The sequence below is a fragment of the Thunnus albacares genome, chromosome 2, assembly GCF_914725855.1.
Source record: "Thunnus albacares chromosome 2, fThuAlb1.1, whole genome shotgun sequence".
In the NCBI taxonomy this organism is placed as follows: domain Eukaryota; kingdom Metazoa; phylum Chordata; class Actinopteri; order Scombriformes; family Scombridae; genus Thunnus; species Thunnus albacares.
In genome coordinates this window covers 25,826,693-25,841,128 of record NC_058107.1, presented here as the reverse complement: position 1 = coordinate 25,841,128, position 14,436 = coordinate 25,826,693, and the positions used below count along the sequence as shown (strand labels likewise).

Genomic DNA, 14,436 nt, shown 5'->3' with positions numbered 1-14,436 from the left:
ATTGTAAAGCCCCCTAAAGGAAAACTTGATTTGTGACATTGGGGTATACAAATAAAAACTGACTTGACTGGAGAAAAAACTGTAGAGTTGTCAATTTGAATTACATATTATGGCTGATATTAGCTTGTAGCAGATATACAGTATAAGTATCATCATATATGTCGGCTGATAAACTAACAAACTGCAGCACAAACAAAGACATGTTTCGGGTTCATAAACAGTGTCCTTGTCCTACTTAGTACATGTATTGGTCATAATAACAAACAAATTTAAAGGATCCTTATCAAAAATGTTTGTTAAAAAAATAATATTAGCTGATAAATCATTATTGTTAGCCTAAAAGATTCCAGACATGTTCCCAAACAAATCCTGTACACTTGAGGTCAGACTGCAGCTTGGAAATCATAATTTTATTACTAAATAAACTTGGAAGGCTGTCATTTTTTTCCCCAGAAACAACATGTCAATATGTCAAGTGACAATATAAAATCTGAGTATTTTCGTCCCAATTCATGTTCAAATAATGTGGGAATATATTACAGAATAACAGTGTAATTTTGGGTCATTAAAGCACATTTACTAATGCTAATCTGTCTGGTGTACATTTCTCTCAGCCATTTTCCAATGCATGCTTTCTAAAATACAAATATTTAAAAAAGAAAACTGCTCAAAAGTAGCAACAAAAAGAAATATTCCAAGTAAAAATGACATGATGTTTTTTTGGGGGGACTGTTTCCTGGCTTCCTTTTTCATCCTGAGGGTGTCAGGTGATTGACACTAAGCAGAGTATAACATGATGTGCATTATGATCTGAAAACACTTAATAGATGAAACGATAATAGATGAAAAAAGAATATGAAATAAAGACTAAATGTTTGTTTAGTTGGATTATCTATTTTGGACAATTTTCAGGCCTGTGGAGGTTAATTTTCTCATGTACAGGTTGGTAGCAAATGGCTTTTTTTTTTAAATGACATTAGAAGAGGGGCAACCAAAACAGTTGGCATAAACTTAAAAAACTCCTTTCAACTTGACAAAGTTACATTCAGGTCTCAAAGCTCATCTAGCATGCTGTAAAAAAAGAGGTGACAAAAAAGTCTCTAAAGGAAATGCTCACCCGCTCTTTGTTTCCAACGACCTGCTCCTAATACCTCGGGTAGAGCACTCGCTGAATCTGCCCGTCGGCTTTTTGAGTGTCCAGCCACTTCCCACACTGGAAGATGGTTGTGACTGAGTTGGCTGTGTTGGTCACTTCAACACACTCTAAATACCACCCACAGTTGGAGCGGGTGTTGTCGTGCTCCACTTTGATCCTCAGCAGCTCCCCGAGGTCCAGCATCTCAAGTACAAAGCAGTCCGTTTGCCCACGTTCAAAAAGGTTGCGGAACTTCTGCCGTAGATGACGCCTCCCTGAGTCACCGTTGACGCCATAGATGGTGATGAAAACGTTGGCGTCTGTACCGGCCCCTTTGACGTCCCCGGTGATGATGATGATCTCATACTTGACAGGCACCAGGTTACGGACTTTGCTCGCAAAGCTCTCAATGGACTTGTAGCACTCAAATGTCAGGAACTGGTCCTTCTTGGCTGCCAGAGGGATTTGTGCATTACAGTGGAAGAAATACCTAAACATGAGGGGAAGGCTTGGAGTCACATCAACACCATCAACGTGACATTTTGTATTTTATTATTTTATATAACATAATGTAGGTTGTGTGAGATTTCACTGACTTGTTTCCCAGCTCCTTCTCTGTCACCACCACCTCCATGATGTGCCAGAAAGCTTCATTCTTCACCTTCTTGCCGTCTTTCGTTATGTGGCCGAGGCAGATGCCGGCAATCTCTCCCACGTGCTTGGACGAAAACTCGAACGTGCCAGTGGCACCACTGTGAAAGGACAAAAAGTTAGAACTGCTAGCAGAGTGTGTGTTTGAACAGCGAACAATGAAATTCACTGGTCTGCCAGAGAGTTTTTCTTTTGTGCGTCTCATGGGATTAGCTCTCCTGAGAACAGAGACTCGGAGGACAGAAAGCGAAGCTACAAGATAAAAGGGGGTAGGAAAACAAAACGTGAAAGAGAGGAGATTATGTTAGGCCACATAAGAGGTTTTTACCATCAGCTGAGGCACCTAGACTCTCTTTGAAGACCTACCATAAGAACTTATTTTTCTTATTCTCCAGAACAAACTCCTTGGAACGGGCTTTCCTTCCTTCCAACACAATCCAGGCGTTTTCAGTGGTGGAAGCATCGTCTGTGTTAGCAGTTGTTGTGGCAATTTCATATTCTGTGGCAGTGCAGAGACAGAGATAGTCGCATTATTGTCATTTCACATCTGGCAAATGGCTATAATTAGCTGCAAGCAGCTATTATACACACGACAATTATAGAGCTTGTAATTATGCCCACAGACTTCCATATTTACTAACGGGTTTTGTCACTGAGGTCTATTGAATCGTTGTTGGCACAGGCCAGTTCCCTCATGATCTGCCTGTCGTCTTCGCTTTTAGCCAACCAGCGGTCGCAGGGGAACCTAAAGGTCTGGTCCATGGCCTCATCTTTCACATCAATGTACTCCAAGTGCCAACCTGGAGCTGGGCCTATTTACAGCAGAGGTGACAAATTCCATTATTGTTTTAATGCTTGTGTACACACATGATGTGTGTTGTTCTGTTTCACCTTTTAACAGCCCGATTATAAAAATATTCTGTGTATGTAAGCCTGCATTGCACCTCTCAAATGCAAACGTACATACATATATCAAATTGGTTGAGATGTTCCTGTCTACATCTTAATGTAACAAAAAGATTGGATTCTGGTTTTAAATCCAAATCCTTTATTCAAGTGGAAACATTGCAGGTAGAAACTTAGAAACAATTTGACAACAGTAGCAGCAAAATGATTTTATGAGTGCAATGTAGAGCTGTAATGATTAATTGATTGATCGATTAGTTGGCAACCAGTAAATTAATTTCCAACTATTTTGATAATCAATTAATTGTTTGGAGTCATTCTTTAAGAAAAAAAGTCAAAATTCTCTGATGTGAATATTTTCTGGTTTCTATGATAATAAACTGAATATATTTGATTTGTGGACTGTTGATCAGGACAAAACAAAACATTTCAGGATGTCATCTTGGACTTTGGGAAACTGATCGAGATTTTTCATAATTTTTTGACATTTTATAGACCAAACAACTAATCAATTAATTGAGAAAATAATCAAAAGATTAATCAATCATGAAAATAATTAGTGCAATGATTCTCCCTGATATTATAACATTTTTCACTGACCACACAAACAAGCTCAACGCACCCAACAAAAAGCCAAATTGTAACCATCAGTCTGATAATTCATCAAAGGCTAAATCATTTTAATTCTGCTGTTTTAGGGAACAAAAATCCCTTCAAAGTGAATCTGTTATTCTGCTCTGATACCAGCTTTGCTCCCCACCTTTGTTATCATGCCAGACTCTGACTTTTGACAGCTCGCCCAGACTGAGCATGTCAGGGAATCTGAACACATCTTTCATTTTACGCTCAAACTTGTTCCGGTTGGTGCTCTCCTTCAGAGGCAGCGTCCCAGTATCCCCGTACTCCCCGAACACCATCACAAACACATTGGCGTCAGTGCCGGCAACTGCAACATCAGAGGCAGTTAAACAATGAAAAGAGATCTTTAGATTAAACTAAAGTGGATATATCAATCAGTAGTGATATGATTGTTCATTTTAAGCACCCTGAGAGCTTACATAAGTAATAGATATATTTTGTGCCTCATTTATAAGTATGTTTGTATATGTAAAATGCCTAAAGAGGCTATTCATTGCTCTTTGTTTTAGACACAAGGGATACAAGACAAATCAGAGGAATCAAGAGATGATTAACAGGACAGGAAAGCAGAAAAACAACAAAGTATTCTCCTTTTTTTTCAGACTAAATCGATTCTTGAGTGTGTTACTATAGTAGCTGAGGCAGCGACGGTCACATGACCATACTGCACAAAACTCATGTGACCCACATCCGACATCACTGGTCTGGACTTGGATGATGTAAGTCGTGTTCTCCACCATCTCCTCCTCATCCACCACAGCTGCCAGTTCGCACACTTTGGTCCTCTTTGGCCCTTTAGTCTTGGACAGCCAGTTCTCATAGGTGAAAACATACACTTCCTCTGTGATCAGGTTCCGCATCAGGATCTGAAAGAATTTATTAAAAAGGCTTACCATGCAATCATGACAATACACATGTTTGAATGCTGTTAAGTTGCAGCAGATGATATGACAGAAGCAGATCAGCATCAGTCATTTTTAGAGCTGAAAGATTTGAGGAAAATATTGCAATTTTTAAATTCCCTGTGGAGTCCCCTAGTAGCACTATGGAGCGTTTTTTTATGAGTGGGCCCGCATTTTGTTTGCCTCCTGCACACATATGAGGACATATATGCACATGAGTGATGCAATACACAGTCCCATCAGTCGTTTCACACTATTCCACTGATCTACAGGTGGCTGTAATGTGCAGAGAAACACAGCAATGTACCAGCAAAGGCAGAGAAGAAGGAGACTGCAAGCTTGTAAACATGGATGTTAACAATGCAGGATTTAAAATACTGTTGCTGTTGTTAGATGGTATGTTTTATGAGGAAGGTTTCTTTACAAGAAAACTCCAAAGGGCATCTTTAAAATCTAACATTAAGCCTGTATTTATGGCTTAGAAAGTATTAAAAAAGATATGATTGTACCAAACATAATCACATATTTATCTTGTTTCTACATGAATAGAATCAGATAAAATAATGCAGTTGCTCTTTGCATTTTGCTTGAGATGAACAATCAGTAGTTTTTAAATCAAATTCACCATTTGAAATGCTGTTATTTTCAAATTGCAGCAGCAGTGATTTTATATAATTAATGTTTTAACAAGCTGTACGTGAAATTTAAGTGGAAAATTTCACTGTTGATTTCACTGGTGTTTCACTAGATACAACCTTAATTTTAGCTTTATTGCCACTGCAAATATTTTTCTTTTCATACTTTCTTACATACATAGGTATTATGAAAGATGGTGACCCCATAGATAGTTTCCCTAGTAGTCTTTATGTTACCCTGTCCAGAAACCAGTCTGGACGACTCCCAGTGCCATCAATCCGAACTCTGATCTTCTTCAGAGGAGCAATGTCATCTATCTCCAGGCTGAATGTGTCCTCTTGGCCTCTTTCAAACCTACACGGAAACAATGTATGTATGTTAGAGATGTTGTCTTAATAAAAAGTAATCAGTGCAATTAGGGAGTCATTGGAAGACCGACCTGTCTTCATTTTTGGGCAGCAGCATTTCCTCTGTGCTCCCATTGGCTCCATACACCGTCAGGAAAATGTTGGTATCAGTGCCTGCATACTGAGTGTCACCTGTGACAACCGTGGCTGAATAAACAACCTACAACACAAGTAATACAGACACGGTGGAGACAAATTCAGTTTTTATGTAACGCATTCACTGAACGTTTTCCAAGGTATCATATTTTCAGTGCTGTGACTCACTTTGCGGATAATGTTGATCGTGCTGGAGTCCAGCACGTTGAACAGTCTGGCAGTCAGACCATCTCCCCTGTCTTTAGCCAGCCAGCACTTACATGGAAAGATGTACTTGATACCTTTGGTTGGCACGGCAACCGACAGCTCATCCACCAACCAGCAGCTCTCTGGTGTGACACCGTTATGGCCGAGCTGAGGAAGAGACGGAGAGAGGAGACAGAGAAAGTGGGGGGAAGGTAGAGCTGGGAATTGATATATCATTTGATTTTATTTGATCTAGGTACCAGAAGGCACTGCTAGAATTAATTATTGCTGGGCTAGAATGGCTTAATTTAAATTTTTAACATCAGTGCATCTGAGGAGGCAGCAGAAAGGGAGACAGTTTCACAGATTTAGCAACAGAGACAGTCCCAGATTCTCACTTCCACACGCTTGATCTCTCCTACGTCAGTTCCATAACACACAAAATGGTCCATGGTGCCAGCTGTGAAGGATTTCTTTCCCTCTGGCGGGTCCAACCATAATCGTTCTGTCTCGACTTCGCCGGGGCCAATGATGATGACATAGACCCTGGCTGTGGTGCTGCTATCATGGTCAATCCCCGTTGACAAAGTGAAGTGATAGGGGATGACTGGGTGAGAGAAAAAGGGGTTTTTATTTGATTTCAGTTCATTTTAAAAAGAATTCATTCATTAAAATTTGTGCTTTTGCTCGTGATTTTATGCTCGCAGGGTGTTTAGATTTTACTTGTACTGATGGTTTTGCTACTTTACCTTAAGTAAGTGGTTTTACATTGTTCCAGTATGTTTATAACTATGGTACATAAAAGCATAATGTTCTTGAACCTTTGCTCTGTTTATGTAAAATACAGGCTAGTTTTATTTCTTCAGGGCTCTAAAAAAGTGTTAAAATAAAAAAACAGGAGAATCCCTCCTTTGTCGTAAGTAGTCATTGCTTCTGTTGAAGCGGAGACACATGTCAAAAAGGTTTGAAACCACTGCACTAAATGATGGAAAAGATGACTAGCATATTCCACCTGGAGAAACAGGAATATTTCTGTGGTCTTACTTGGACCTTCTTCCACCACTGCCACCTTTTTCTTCTTTTTCTTCTTGTTGGCATTTCTATCCAGCCCCAGTTTGGCCTGAGCAATCTTCTTGGAATTTGGGTCAGTGTTTCTTTCACCCTCGTAGCCCTAAACCAGACACAATAAGACAAATAATTGACACATTTCCTTCTCGTAAGACATCAAACAAGAAGAGCAAAGTTTTATGACACTCTTTCTCACCATAACCCAAATTTAACAAACCTTGACAAAGAAGGTCCTCGCTAAGCGTTTGTCCTCTTTCTTTGTCGACAGCCAGCGCTCACACAGGAACATGTACACCTCCTCTGCTTCCACATCCAGCACCTCCACCTGGTCGAGGTACCAGTCGGCTCCTGTCATGGAGTTGTCGTGACGAATGTGTATCTTGAACACTTGGCCCAGGTCCACAGCCTCGATGGTGAACTTGTCCACCTGAGAGACAGAGAGATTATAACACACTGTGATACCATTTAGACACTAACAGTGTGTGACATCGCACCTTCCCTCACATACCTCTCCTCTCTCAAATTTGTTCTTGTTGTTCTCAGATTTGGCGAGTTTGCGCTCTCCAGTGTCTCCCAGGTCTCCGTAGATGGTGAGAAAGACGTTGGCATCAGTTCCTGCTCCATACATATCACCTGTCCGCACAGACACCTGGTATGAGTGAGCTGTGATGGAAGAACAAAGTCAATAATGAATTATAGAAGCTTCCAATACAACAAGATTTGTGTGTGTTAATGCAGAATATAAATGTATAAATGAATGACTTCTTCTACCTATTGGACACCAAAACCCCACAGAACTTGAGATCTATTTTACATGAAAAATTTACATTTGAAAATGATTACAGCCACAATATTCAATAGAGCTGCAACTAATTATTGTTCATTATTGATTAATCTGCTGATTATTTAGTCAATTAATTGAGTAATTGCTAAGTCTACTCATGTCAAAAAATTGTGAAAAATGTCCACCACAGTTTCCTTAGAGTCCAAGGTGACATCTTAAAATATCTTTTTTTGTCAGAAACTCAAGGATATTCAGTTTAATATCATATAAGAAAAAGAAAAGCAGCAAATCCTCATATTTGAGAAGCAAAAGAAGGGGATGTTTGCCATTTTTGCTTTAAACAATCCCTTAAAATCAAAATAGTTCTGAATTTATTTTTTTTCAATCATCTAATCCATTAATAGACTTATTGTTTCAGCTCTGTCATGCAATTTTCCATTTTAAACATCTGAAGAAACAGTTATGTGTTTAAAACCATGAACATGCTGCCCATACATTAATGAATCCCTTTAGAATTATGTTGGGCTATCTCAAGCCCTGGATCCACATTGCAATCAGGGTAAACCTACTTTCCAAAGCGTCCTCCACCTCTGTTTCGGTCCGCTTCAGCGTCCCATCCCTGAGCAGTTTCTCTGTGATGATGTCAGAGGGGACCAGCTCCCTCACTGTCTCCCCATCATCTTCAGATTTGGCGAGCCAGCACTCACACGGGAAAATGGTTGTCTCTGAACCCTGTCATTAAACACAGATGAATCCCCAAACTTGGGCCCAGCTGTGCCTTTGTAACACTAAGGGCAAGTATATCTGACTATAAGAGGTGTATGAGCCAAAGGGTGTTAAATTATTCATCTTTTAATAATTTAATGAGGGCACAGAGAAGGAAACTCACAATGATGCACTTATCTATGTAGGTGTAATCTGTGCGGGAAAAGTGGATTTTTACTACCTTTCCTTTCCTGAGCTGGCGTCTGATCTCCACCCTGTCGAGGTGCCATCCTGGGTTGGTGCCCCTGTTGTCATGTCCTATCCTGATCTTCTCTATAATGTCACCGACATCTTCCAACTGGGAGAAGACAACACATTGTTTACAGAGCTGCTGCCACCGTCTTAAAGGATTTACAGCCCAAATCCACATACTCACCTCCACAATAAACATGTCCTCAGCTCCCCTCTCAAAGTACAGCCGTCTCTCTCTCTTGTTGACACACAGGTGTTTCTGCTGCGTGCAGACTCCCTTCCGGCCGTACAAAACTATGAACACATCGGCGTCCGTTCCAGCGGCAAACACATCACTGGTGTATATCTTTATCTCATACGGCACAACTGGAAAATCAAAGGACGAGGTGACAATTGTTTTTTACAAGTATGATGGAAGATGTTAAAGGATAGGTTCAGAGTTGCCTTTGAGCAATTGTAAGGTGCCCATATAAATACTGAAACAGGTTTTTCCCGCTGTAATCATTCTCTCTGTTCATACTGACCATTATAAGATCCCTTCCTGTTGTGTTTTTCAGTGTGAGCAATGACAAAGGCAATGACAAGGACAAAATCCACAGTCCATGCTCTGTGCAAAAATGTATTCCATAGTTTATCTGAGACTAATATGAGGCTTCAGCTGTCACTTGTTACTATCCTTCAACTGTAGTTCAACAGGAAAACAAAGATATCCATTGATGTGACTATTTTGTGTGGCCAAAGCCTTATATGAGGTTCAGATAAACTTTTAAATGGGCACCTGACAATTGTTAAAAATAACAACAACAACAACAACAACAACAACAACAACAACAACAATAATAATAATAATAATAATAATAATAATAATAATAATAATAATAATAATAATAATAATAATAATAATAATCTAAACAACTTTACTTAGACAGCACTTTTAAAAACAAAGTTGCAAAGGGCTTTACATGGATAAAACATTTAAGTTTTGCAATTAAGCAGTTAAATCAGACAATTAAAATAAAACAGAATAAAATACTGCAGTATGAGTTTTTTAAAAAAACTATAAAACAATAGAAGTAATAAAATAGATATGACATGTTGGAAATAAAACATTGTGGTAACAATTAAATCAAAGCCTTTAAGTTTTAAGAAGTGATGTAAAAGATGTCACTGATTCTGCAGCCTCAGATCTTCAGGCAGGGACTTTTGCAGTCAGAGACCCTGACTGTAAAAGTCCAGTCACCTTTAGTCTTGAGCTGTGACTTAGGAACAGCCAGAAGGGCCGTACCTGCCGATCTGAGGCTGCGCTCTGGGTTGTAGGAGAGTAATAAGTCAGCAATGTAGCCATGAAGTGCTTTAAAGCTGATCAGTAAAATCTTAAAATCAACACTAAAACTGACTGGTAACCAGTGAAGAGAGGCTAAAACAAGAGTGATATTATCTTGTCTTCAAGTATTTGTTAAAAGCTGTGCAGCTGCGTTTTGTACCAGCTGAATACAGCCAATTACAATGATCCAACTGAGACGAAATGAAGGCATGTATCACCTTCTCATGATCAGTTCGAGAGAGGAAGGACTTGATTTTTGAGATGCTCCTCAGTTGATAAAAACACAACTGAACAACTTTTGTAACTTGCTTGAGGTCACTGTCAAATATTACCCCTGTGGTTTCTGGCTGCAGGTTTGACATTTGTAGACAGGGAGCCAAGATGTTTCTGTAACATCTGTGTGGACTTTAAAAGGATTATTTCTGATTTGTTTTCATTTAGCTGGAGAAAGTTTTGGGACATCAAGTTCTTTATTTCTGACAGACAAGATAATAAATGACGAAAGTTGCCTTCTTCACCAGTCTTTAATGGCACATAAATTTGCGTATAGACAGACTTGGAAAATTGTGAATCTATCCTTTAAGGGATATACACCATTTAATAATTTGGTGTTTCATAGTCACACTCTCATATACAGATGTGGAAAGTAACTAAGTACAATTACTCAAATACTCTACTGAAGTTCAGTTTTTGAGGTAATTCACAATTTTACATAAAGAAAAAACTTGTATCTTTGCTCCACTATTTTATTTGATGATGACACTTATAAGTAACATATTTTAGTCTCATAAGATACATTGATACAAATGAAACTTGCACCTGTGATTGATATGTGATAAGCAATTAGTTGCTTGATAGCAAAATCAATTGTCTGTATTATTAAAATAATGTAAATTATTCTCTCTTTAGATGAGTCAATAACAGATGAGTCTGATTTTTATTTTATGTAATTATTGCATTGATTACGGTTAATTAGATGATGATGAAAACCTGCTGTAGAAGGCAGAGTTTACTTGAGCAAGCATGAAGGTTAAATCCACCAATAAATGTAGTAAAGAACTAATTGTGGAAAATGAAAAATTTCACTGTGTGGAAGCATTAGCAGTAAAAGGTATATGAGGTAATTTTTGATGCAGCCTGAACACAAAAAACATGTCAACATTACAGAGACCCTCCTTCCTCCATGTACTATAATCTTTAAGTACTTATTTCACTGCTGCACACTCACATGGCATGTAGAACTCAGTCTGTAACTCAGCAGGATAGAGATCCCTCACTATTGCCCCATCGTCCTCTCCTTTGTCCAGCCAGCGGCCGCATGGGAAGCGTAGTCTTTGACCCTGTGAGGGGGCATCGATCTCGACCCAGTCCAAGAACCAACCAGGTGAACCCCCTGAGAAAAGAGTCACATGATATGTCATTTTCTATTTGGCTTACTGCTTATAACTTCAGCAGCTCTTCTCTTTCCCCACCTGAGTTGTCGTGGCCAATTCGAAGCTTTTCCAGATCGCCCAAGTCCACCGCCTCCACAGTGAACTCATTGATCATCCCCTGCTCGAACTTATTCTTATAGTTCTTACAGGCCTTCAGGTTGACGATTCCTGTGAGTCACATGACACATTAACATTCAGGCTGGTTATTTATTGGTTATTTATTTGGTTAGTAATCTTACCCGTGTCGTCATTTTCACCAAATAGGATGGCAAAGACGTTTGCGTCGGTTCCAGCATACTTCTTTTCTCCAGTTTTTATTTTAAGAGTATATGTAGTAGACATGGCTGTAAGATAAATTTAAACAGTCAGTACTTTAATTCTTTTCATCTTCACACTAATACACGTATCCCTCTTTTCTCTCCTCCACACCTGCATGTTTCACCACTCAGATAAATACTTCAACAGGGCTCCCTTTTATCTTTTCCTTTTACTAAGACATGAGCCAGATTTGAATCTGTGTTACATTTTTGCTCGAGCCCCAGAGTGGCGCCGGTCCCCTCCTCGTCCTCATCCTTCCTCATGAAGGCTTCGTCCACAGGAACCAGTTCTCTCGCTATCTGACCATCGTCTTCGTCCACTGCCAGCCAGCGGTTACAAGGGAAATAATACCTGCAGGCCCGTGAAACACCTCTGATCAACACTCTAACTAAAAGACGATATGTTGTTACATTACCATCAGTTATATAATTATATGAAATTATCAGCATATTGAAAGATCCTTCTTCTTGTTAACTGAATCACTGAAGCCCATGCAAACTGGTTGTGTATGTGGATTTCACCTACGTTGTATCATCCTGTGTGTCCACTATCTCCACACGATCCAAGTACCACGATGAGTAAGACTGTGTATTGTCATGACGGATACGAAGCTTCTTCAGAGGACCCAAATCAATAGCTGTCACAGTGAAAACATCCTCCTGCAAAATACAGCAACCTGAGATACCGCTCTGTTCCAGACAAAACAAGGTATTTATTTGACAGTTGAAAAGAAAAATGTACAGTGATGGAAAAAGGCTGGATGATATGCAACATATGTCCCCAGCTGTAATCGAATCAGGGATGTTGCAATCACATGGTAGACATTTTTAGACCACTAGGCCACTGAGACACCCCACAGACAATACTTTTCACCACAAGATCCATTCAGAGGCTGATTTTGTGCTTTTTTCATGTTTTTCATTAAAACTGAACAAACTCCATCTGCTGAGGAAGATTGTGTGATATGACTGAAAGCTACTGAAAGGACAGCTGCTGGTAACAAGGTCAGGAATTTTCTATCTCAATATCTGTTATTTTTGCCTTTTAAAGGTGTCCAAACAATATTGTTACATTCAGTGAACCATGCATTTAATATGATTTTTCTCACTTACTGATTTTTGTTGTAAATACTGTATCTGTGGCTGTTTTTGTATGCAAAAAAAATCCCTTCACTGAATGACAATAGGCTTTTGATCTGAGAGGAAGAAATAAACCTAATTGTCTGTGGACATGAGTTTTGTGTTGCTACAGAGCGAGGTGTAACGTAGAAATGAATAATTCACAGGTTTGAATTAAGTAATGAGTAAAAGTAGGGCAGGTTCAATGACACAGAGGACTCCTCATCCCTCCTCTCAGTCACAGCTGGCTCGCCCGCAGGAGAGCTTGTAATCCTACCAGAATACATTCCCACCCACACCTCAGTGCAAGGCTCATGTTGCGTGGAAGTGCTTTGACTAACTACTGGTTCAATTCCAGCAGGATAACCTTCCAAGAAAGTGGGTAGAATTGTGCAGCCATAACGAAAAGATGTATTTGTTTTTCCTTTAAATTGAAATCTAGTCTTGTCAGCTGGAAAATGGCTCCATTTTTTGCTCCTGGTTAATGTTTGAATGCATTTGTATACAAGATAACTGAAGTATAAAAATGTCATTCAGTGTAATATAAATAATGTATCTTCATAAACTAAAAGGGAAGATCCTTCTCAGCGTTTTTCCACTTCACCTGTAACAACACGTTTTTTTAAAAAAATCTGATTTATTTGATTCCTTCCTTTTATCTTTAGCTGAATTACACACTAGTGGTCATCTCTACGTTTAACCCGTCATACCTGCCCCCGCTCAAATTTGTTGAGGTTGTCAGAGCTCTTGAGGTAGCGCTCTCCGGTGTCTCCGTTTTCTCCATAAATATTGATGAAGACATTGGCGTCGGTCCCAGCACCCATCATGTCACCAGTGAAGACACTCACTTCATAGGTGTTCACTGTCAGACAATAGAAGGGATGAATTACTAACACCTCTTTAACCTGTCCCACATATGTCGGTCAGGAAACTGTGTCAAGTCAAACCATGCATGTCTACTGCATCAATACTAAGTACAAGATATAAAAATGTGCCAAAAAATAAAAAATAATACAACTGAGCTAATAAATGACGTCTTAATATGTATGTGTGTCTACTGTACCTATTGTATATACACACACTTGTGTTATTAATCAAATTCATTTTGTTCTCTATTGTCCTTTATATCTTGATTTATGACAAATATTGTTGAAAAATGTTCATGTTCCAGGTTTAATTCAATATGTTTTTGATGTTTTTGTGTTTTCTGAATATATTTCTAAAGGATGTGATAAAAGGAGGAAAATAGCTTATGGTAGATGAAATCCTCATACTTTACTTCATATGGATTACAGACTATTTATTCATGAACTGGATCAGATATATACAGTGTTCAACATTAATGTAGATCTTGTTTTGCTTTAATTGTGTGTGTTTTTTTAATTTGTTTGTTATGTTTGTGTTTGTGGGGCACAAACATAATATATGCAACATCATGTGTAGGTTGTTCATACTTGGATGATGTTAATGTGTTGTGGTGTTAGATGATGGTGGGTTTACATGCCGCAATGTTTGGTTTGTTATTGATTAATGTGTCTGAATAATTCCATGAGGGATGGGTCATGTAAATGGCCAGACAAGGAAATAAAATAATTCATTCATTCATTCATTCATATAAATACACAAGATTTTATAAAAGGCAGCAGTAGCATTAGGAGCTCTTGGCAACACACAAACTCATTAAGCAGCATTGAAGAGAGTGTTCTGCTCAATGGGAATTATGAAAAACTACAAATTGAATATCTACTCTACATAATTGAAAATGCAAATTAATTGACTAATTAATTAACTGATGTAAGCACAGTATTAATGGTATCCACTATAAAAGGAGAAGCATGAAGAACACAGAAAGTAACTTAATGAAAAAGTCTTAATT

General features: G+C 38.8%; 1 protein-coding gene across 1 annotated transcript in view; it reads right to left on the bottom strand.

Moving 5' to 3' along the window:
• Positions 1 to 534: 534 nt before the first annotated feature.
• loxhd1b (lipoxygenase homology PLAT domains 1b) overlaps positions 535 to 14,436 on the bottom strand; it is a 28,062-nt gene continuing 14,160 nt past the window's right edge. The window contains exons 22-43 of the mRNA XM_044335949.1: positions 13,271 to 13,422; positions 11,968 to 12,101; positions 11,648 to 11,793; positions 11,364 to 11,468; positions 11,164 to 11,292; positions 10,920 to 11,084; positions 8,552 to 8,733; positions 8,357 to 8,473; positions 7,980 to 8,142; positions 7,135 to 7,289; positions 6,844 to 7,053; positions 6,603 to 6,729; positions 5,957 to 6,165; positions 5,541 to 5,726; positions 5,309 to 5,436; positions 5,106 to 5,223; positions 4,020 to 4,197; positions 3,453 to 3,638; positions 2,428 to 2,598; positions 2,153 to 2,285; positions 1,732 to 1,887; positions 535 to 1,625 (exon numbers count right to left, since the gene is read on the bottom strand). Coding sequence (XP_044191884.1) covers positions 1,145 to 1,625; positions 1,732 to 1,887; positions 2,153 to 2,285; positions 2,428 to 2,598; positions 3,453 to 3,638; positions 4,020 to 4,197; positions 5,106 to 5,223; positions 5,309 to 5,436; positions 5,541 to 5,726; positions 5,957 to 6,165; positions 6,603 to 6,729; positions 6,844 to 7,053; positions 7,135 to 7,289; positions 7,980 to 8,142; positions 8,357 to 8,473; positions 8,552 to 8,733; positions 10,920 to 11,084; positions 11,164 to 11,292; positions 11,364 to 11,468; positions 11,648 to 11,793; positions 11,968 to 12,101; positions 13,271 to 13,422 — 3,731 coding nt within the window. The 3' untranslated portion in view covers positions 535 to 1,144. The remainder of the gene's footprint in view (positions 1,626 to 1,731; positions 1,888 to 2,152; positions 2,286 to 2,427; positions 2,599 to 3,452; positions 3,639 to 4,019; positions 4,198 to 5,105; positions 5,224 to 5,308; positions 5,437 to 5,540; positions 5,727 to 5,956; positions 6,166 to 6,602; positions 6,730 to 6,843; positions 7,054 to 7,134; positions 7,290 to 7,979; positions 8,143 to 8,356; positions 8,474 to 8,551; positions 8,734 to 10,919; positions 11,085 to 11,163; positions 11,293 to 11,363; positions 11,469 to 11,647; positions 11,794 to 11,967; positions 12,102 to 13,270; positions 13,423 to 14,436) is intronic.